The sequence below is a fragment of the Nerophis ophidion genome, linkage group LG25 (assembly GCF_033978795.1).
Source record: "Nerophis ophidion isolate RoL-2023_Sa linkage group LG25, RoL_Noph_v1.0, whole genome shotgun sequence".
NCBI lineage: Eukaryota > Metazoa > Chordata > Actinopteri > Syngnathiformes > Syngnathidae > Nerophis > Nerophis ophidion.
The window spans coordinates 35,265,506-35,273,830 of NC_084635.1; the positions used below are offsets into that span (position 1 = coordinate 35,265,506).

Below are 8,325 nucleotides of genomic sequence, written 5' to 3' on the forward strand. Positions count from 1 at the left end.
CTGTACATACAGTCTTACATGTGTGCAGTCATACTGTACATACAGTCTTACACGTGTGCAGTCATACTGTACATACAGTCTTACACGTGTGCAGTCATACTGTACATACAGTCTTACACCTCTCCAGTCATACTGTACATACAGTCTTACATGTGTGCAGTCATACTTTACATACAGTCTTACACCTCTCCAGTCATACTGTACATACAGTCTTACACGTGTGCAGTCATACAGTACATACAGTCTTACACGTGTGCAGTCATACTGTACATACAGTCTTACACGTGTGCAGTCATACTGTACATACAGTCTTACACGTGTGCAGTCATACTGTACATACAGTCTTACACGTGTGCAGTTATACTGTACATACAGTCTTACATGTGTGCAGTCATACTGTACATACAGTCTTACACCTCTCCAGTCATACTGTACATACAGTCTTACACGTGTGCAGTCATACTGTACATACAGTCTTACACGTGTGCAGTCATACTGTACATACAGTCTTACACCTCTCCAGTCATACTGTACATACAGTCTTACACCTCTCCAGTCATACTGTACATACAGTCTTACACGTGTGCAGTCATACTGTACATACAGTCTTACATGTGTGCAGTCATACTGTACATACAGTCTTACACGTGTGCAGTCATACTGTACATACAGTCTTACACGTGTGCAGTCATACTGTACATACAGTCTTACATGTGTGCAGTCATACTGTACATACAGTCTTACACGTGTGCAGTCATACTGTACATACAGTCTTACACGTGTGCAGTCATACTGTACATACAGTCTTACACGTGTGCAGTCATACTGTACATACAGTCTTACATGTGTGCAGTCATACTGTACATACAGTCTTACACGTGTGCAGTCATACTGTACATACAGTCTTACATGTGTTCAGTCATACTGTACATAGAGTCTTACATGTGTTGAGTCATACTGTACATACAGTCTTACACCTGTCCAGTCATACTGTACATACAGTCTTACATGTGTTGAGTCATACTGTACATGAAATGGAGATTATTCATGAGCTGTCTGGGCCGGCCCCCAGGTTGTTTGGGGCTACAACCACTAGGGGGAGCCACCTAACCCTCCATTCAAAAGCTCATAGACATAATTAATAATAATAATAATAATAATTGCTCATTTAGCATCGCTTTTAAATGCCGTCATCATCACAGATTTATGATCATATTTCCAAAAGGATCGCACAACTTCAGTTTATATTCCAGCCGAACTGTTCCTCGAAATATATGATGTTTAAAATAACATTAGTTTTTAAGTAATGGTGGCCAATTATGGTCTTGTGTGTACTTTTTAAATAATACTGAAGAGTCATCGCAGTTTTGAATATCATTTTATAACCCTTTTTTACATTTTCATATACATTTCAAACATGATGTGGAATATAAACATTATTGTAAATATTGGTGGCTGCACATTGACATCATTTTTTCACACTTTCCCTGAAGTCATGTTTAATTTTTTAGTCGTCTTTCATTTACTGCAGGAAAAAAAGAAAAGAAATCCATAGTTTTTATGGTTACAAACGTCAGAATTTTACCTTAAAATTTACAATGTTTTTCTGTTTTGTTTTAACACTGAATTACTGTAAATTCAAATGTATTGTAACATTTAATGTAAATATCTAGCAAATACATACACACACACACACACACACACATATATATATATATATATATATATATATATATATGCACACATATACATTTATACACATTAGGGGTGTAACGGTACACAAAATTTCCGTTCGGTACGTACCTCGGTTTAGAGGTCACGGTTTGGTTCATTTTCGGTACAGTAAGAAAACAACAAAATATATATTTTTGGGTTATTTATTTACCAAATTTGTAAACAATGGCTTTATCCTTTTAACATTTTGAACACTATAATAATTCTGCCCAAGTTAATCCACATTAAACTGTCTCAAGTTGTTGCTTTGATTAAATAAAATGACACAACTTTTCTTCTACATATAAAAAGTTCAACATTAAACAGTTTCAAGTTAACTCATCATGCTTCATTTATTACAGCATTTGGGAAGCCTGTAGTTGATTATTATTATGTAAATGTTATATTTTTATCAACATGTGATAGCAGGGACCCTGCCATTCAAAACTAGGCTGCTACATTACTAATGATTCATGTAACTATAGCTGAAAAAATAGTACAATAGCAATAGGAGAGACTATTTATCCCTGAACACCATGGAGTTCAATGAAATAACAGACAGACAGGGCTTTGCTGCCCCTAACACACACACACACACACACAGCAAAATGAGCTAACGTTACGCTAAAAACCAATTAGCCTTCACCTCAAGCCAGAACTGCGAGCGAGCCGAGCTGCAGTTTAAGTTTCTAGAAGGCCAACGGGCTCATAGTGATGTTAGTAGTAGTTGACTACTGAGAGGTGTTTATTATAATTTGGGGAGAGTATGCTGCTAAACACCTATCTGCTCAACTCTGAAGCATTGACTACATGCACTCTGAATACACACTGCTGATTGGCTGCTACCGCTTTGTATGTAACCAATCAGATGGTTGTGTGGGCGGGACAATGCTGGGTGCTCACTGCTCAGACAGAGGCAGAAGAAGCAAAGCAGCTTGTTAAGACTTTAGATTAGAAACTTGTTCGGTACACCCCCGTACCGAAACGGTTTAATACAAATACACTTACCGTTACACCCATAATATCAATCAATCAATCAATGTTTATTTATATAGCCCCAAATAGCAAATGTCTCAAAGGACTGCACAAATCATTACGACTACAACATCCTGGGAAGAACCCACAAAAGGGCAAGGAAAACTCACACCCAGTGGGCAGGGAGAATTCACATCCAGTGGGACGCCAGTGACAATGCTGACTATGAGAAACCTTGGAGAGGACCTCAGATGTGGGCAACCCCCCCCCTCTAGGGGACCGAAAGCAATGGATGTCGAGCGGGTCCAACATGATACTGTGAAAGTTCAATCCATAGTGGCTCCAAGACAGCAGTGAGAGTCCCGTCCACAGGAAACCATCTCAAGCGGATCAGCAGCGTAGAGATGTCCCCAACCGATACAGGCGAGCGGTCCATCCTGGGTCCCGACGAGCGGTCCATCCTGGGTCTCGACTCTGGACAGCCAGTACTTCATCCATGGTCATCGGACCGGACCCCCTCCACAAGGGAGGGGGGGACATAGGAGAAAGAAAAGAAGCGGCAGATCAACTGGTCTAAAAAGGAGGTCTATTTAAAGGCTAGAGTATACAGATGAGTTTTAAGATGAGACTTAAATGCTTCTACTGAGGTAGCATCTCGAACTGTTACCGGGAGGGCATTCCAGAGTACTGGAGCCCGAACGGAAAAACGGAAAAAACGGAAAACATACACATATACATACACACATACACATACACATTCATATATACACTTACACACATATACTGTATTTTTATATACATACACACATATTTATACATACAAACATATATATATATACACATATACACACACACATATATATATATATATATATATACATATATGTATATATATATACACACATTATGTGTGTGTATATGTATATATATATATATATATATATATATATATATATATATGTGTGTGTGTGTGTGTATATATATATATATCTGTATATATATATATATATATATGTATTTTTATTATTATTTTTTCTATGGTTGTTTTTACTGTACTAAACTGCGAATGGAATAACTTTTATTTTACTGTAAAAAATTTCCTGACTAAACTGCTAGGTTTTTTTGTTTGTTTGTTCGTTTTTTACCGTAAAATCAACAGTGCATTACAGTAAAGTTAAAGAAAAACTTTACCTCTCCGCTTCTTTACAGTTTATGTCTGGCTGCTGTTTTGTCTTTAATCTATTCTTGGAATAGAATAAAATAAACCGTCCTACTACTGGTGACTTAGCTGCTAGCTGTTTTTTTTTTTTTTTTACTGTAAAATCTACAGTGTATTACTGTAAATAAAACTATAATTTTTTTTTACAGTCCATTTCTGGCAACTGAGCTGCTAGTTTGATGTAAATGTATTATTTCCAATCTATGCTTGTTGTTTTGACAGATTTATACTGTAAATGGAAATATGACACCACAATAACATTTTTGCGACTGAGCCTCTCTTTTTAACCATAAAATGTACAGTACGTTATTGTAAATGAAAACACATTTTCCGGCAACTGATCTATTAGTTTCTTTAAAATGATTTGTTTCCAATATATGCTTGTTTTTACAGAGTTATACTGTAAATGGAAAAACCATACTTATTTTGTTTCACAGTAAAAAAAAATGTTTTACTGTAAAATCTACAATGCCTTACTGTAAATGAAAAACTTTACAAGTATTACTTTCTGGCAACTGAGTCAGTTTTGTACTGTTAATGGAGAGACCATACAGGTCTTTTTCACCGTCAGATTTTTTGCGACTGAGATGCTTTTTTTTTTTACTGTAAAATCTACAGTGCATGGAAAACAATAGCACTTTAACTCTTTACAAAAATATTGTGGCGACTGAACTGCATTTTTTTTTAAAAATTAACATGAAGTATTCCGAGCGTTTCAATTTTTGTCACATTTTGTCATGTTGCTGCCTTATTCCAAAATTGAATACATTCATTTTTGTCCTCAAAATTTTACACAAAATACCCGATAATGAAAATGTGAATTTTTTTCAAGTCCATTGGAAAAATAATACAATTTATCCTCAAAATTCTTAACACAATACTTCATAAGGACAATGTGAACATGTTTTCAAGTGTATTCAAAATAATACAGTTAATCCTCAAAATTCTCCACACAATACCCCATAATGACAATGTGAAAATGTTTTCAGGTGTATTCAAAATAATACAGTTAATCCTCAAAATTCTCCACACAATACCCCATAAGGACAATGTGAAAATGTTTTCAGGTGTATTCAAAATAATACAGTTAATCCTCAAAATTCTCCACACAATACCCCATAATGACAATGTGAAAATGTTTTCAGGTGTATTCAAAATAATACAGTTAATCCTCAAAATTCTCCACACAATACCCCATAAGGACAATGTGAAAATGTTTTCAGGTGTATTCAAAATAATACAATTTACCCTCAAAATTCTCCACACAATACCCCATAAGGACAATGTGAAAATGTTTTCAAGTGTATTATAAACAATAGATGACAATACTTTTTGAATACGATGCAGGTTTTGTTTCTGCTCCCTGCAGCAGAAGCCCCTCCCACCGGTGGCCCCGAGCCCGGCGCCGCCGCCCCACATCCTGTACAACCCCACCCAGCACATGCTCACCTACGCCGGCTTCTGTCCGGCGGGGCAGAACCTCCCTGCTTACCCCAACTACCCGGTACCGGTGCAGGTGGGTCCCGGCTCAGTGCAGAACTTGGATTATGCAAATTAACCAGAAATGAAATACCTCCCGCAGCCTAACGGCAGCTTCCAGGGTCCCGCCACCCCACAGATGATCTCGGAGGCGGGTCTTCCCGCCACTTCCTGTCCGTCGGAGGAGACCCACAGCCAGCCGCCCTCGCAGGGCGTCCCCCAGCAGCAGGGAGGCGCCCAGGACCCGGGGGGCTTCATGCTCACACCCAACGCCCCGGTCCTCTATGGATCCTCCCAGAGCCCCTTCGAGAAACCCCCGCCTTACGCCTACTGAGGCCTGGGCACAAACCTGCTGGTCTACGTGACGCAGATGGGGTTCATGTAGATTATTTCACATTTCTTAGTATTTAGTGTGTTCAAAAACACTTGGAGAGCGCAGGTGCTCATGGACATGGTTACCATGACGACCAATGCACAGCGACAAAGGGCTTTCAACAGGAAGATGAAATATCGCCGCTGTGCTGTGTTGTCACCGGCGGCAGGAAGTATGTTCAGGTAGCAATATGTTCCAGGGAAATGCATGCATTGCTCACCATCCTCATGTAGGACCAGAACACCTGTTTTCATGCATTCTAAATCGTAAAATACGGCAAGTAAGAGGTTGCTAACAATGCTGGTAGCAATGGTGTTTAAAAAAGCGCTGAAAATACCCCATGTACATGTCGTGACCTAAATGCCAAAGTATTAGCATTATTGTTATAGGTGCTACCGCAGAGGAACTACTTTTAGCAACGCCGTGATCACAGAGCGCTAACGAGCTTACGCTGCTATTTGGTTGCCTCTGAGTTGGTCAAATCATGCCTCTCGCCTAGATAGCAGAAGATTGTGGACATAAACCGAGAATGTGGTCAACTTTGGCATACAACTCAGACCAGGAAGTTGCAAGAAATACCCGAAAAACCTTAGTTCGTGGCACTTAAAAAAAAAAAAAGAAGTTTAACATTGTGTGAGGATTATGATTCTTCTTCATCTAAACGGGAAGATATAAACATCCCATCAGTCGACATCCCAGGGAGAGCAGACATTGTACAGTAAGTGATTAATTTGTCAAATCAATAAATACAATATTAAAATATACAAATTAGGGATGTGAATATTTTAGTACATGTTTATAAGGAAATTGGTTAACAAAGTGCTCGCTTATATTAAAAAAAAACATACATACATAGATACAGACACACACACATTTATTATATATGTATGTGTGTCTGTCTATGTATTGCATATCTACATACATCATATATATATTTCTAATATCTATATATATTCATATATATATATTTATGATATATATAGATACACATATGTGGGTGTATATATATATATGTATATATATATATGTATATATATATATAGATACAGACACACACACATATGTATGTGTGTGTGTGTCTGTATCTATATATATATTACATTTCTACATACATAATATATATATTTTTTAATATCTATATATATATTCATATATATATATATTATACATTTAATATAAATATGTGGGTATATATATATATATATATACACACGCACCCATATATACATATAAATGTATGTATATACATATATATGTATGTATATACTTATATATGTATGTATACATGTGCATATATATTTATATGTACACATATGTGTGTGTGTGTATATATATATATATATACACACACATATGTATGTGTGTATATACATACATATATGCATTTACATATATACGTATATACATATATATATATACACACATATATATGTATGTGTGTATATATATGCATATATGTATATATACATATATATGTATTTACATACATATATATACATACATATATTAATACACATACATACATATATATACACATATATATGCATATATATATACACATACATATATATGTGTGTATATATATATATGTATATATATGTATATATATACACATATATATGTATACACACATATATATTTACACACATATTTACACACACATATATGTATATATATACACATATATATATATACACATATATACATATAAATGATTTGGCAACTTCTCTCGGGCGTAACCCACTTTCCGCCATGTGCAGCTGAGATAGGTTCCAGCGACCCTGAACGGGACAAGTGGTAGAAGATGGATGGCTGGATATATAATATATATTTAAGGGGAAGTGAAGGCTTACAATAACTAATTTATTGCGATGTCATTGTGTACGTGTCTCAAGTAAAAGTTTGATTTTTTCACTTCCTAAAAATGATCAATTAAGATCAATGAATCACAATTAAAATGAGCAAAATACATAAAACATGTTACTTTGAATGTAACGTTACTTATATACTTACCATGTGCACATAAAACCTGGATGTAGGTGTTTGGATGTTTTTTATTTAAGTGAAATAGATTTCCAATGACCCCCATTAACTGACTTTTGCTAGAGCTTATTTACGATTTAGAATGCATAGAAAAAGAAAAAAACGTATTCTTGTCCTCTAGAATTGCAACAAAAGAGCGGCTCCTCTCTAAGTGGTCACACTTGGCGTCCTGCGTGCGTTTAAAAAGTCTCATTGAGTTAAATCCCGTGTGACGCAAGTGGAGCTTTGTTATTTTGCTGCTGAAACATCCCCATCTTGTGGTCACTTGAGCTCATTGCAAGTCGCGTTGACTTGCCCTGAAAACGGAAGTAGAAGTCTACTAGTTAGCGTCGGCGGATATTTGTTTTTAATGAACTTTTAGCTCAAGTAACGTCCAAAGGTCACAATATGTGTGATGTTTATTTGAACTGTTGCATGTTTGCTCTCCCCAGTCTATGCCTTTTCTCCCTATGCTAATAAAACGCTATGTGGCTAAGTTGATTTATATTGCTTTCATTACTGTTACTTTATTTTGAAGCATTTC

At 36.3% G+C, this 8,325-nt stretch overlaps 1 protein-coding gene across 1 annotated transcript in view; it reads left to right on the plus strand.

The window, feature by feature from the left end:
* Nucleotides 1–6,666, plus strand: part of LOC133543073 (transmembrane protein 255B) — a 63,443-nt gene extending 56,777 nt beyond the window's left edge. The window contains exons 11-12 of the mRNA XM_061887474.1: nt 5,277–5,423; nt 5,490–6,666. Of these exons, the coding sequence (XP_061743458.1) occupies nt 5,277–5,423; nt 5,490–5,720 (378 nt within the window). The 3' untranslated portion in view covers nt 5,721–6,666. The remainder of the gene's footprint in view (nt 1–5,276; nt 5,424–5,489) is intronic.
* The last annotated feature ends 1,659 nt before the right edge of the window (nt 6,667–8,325 follow it).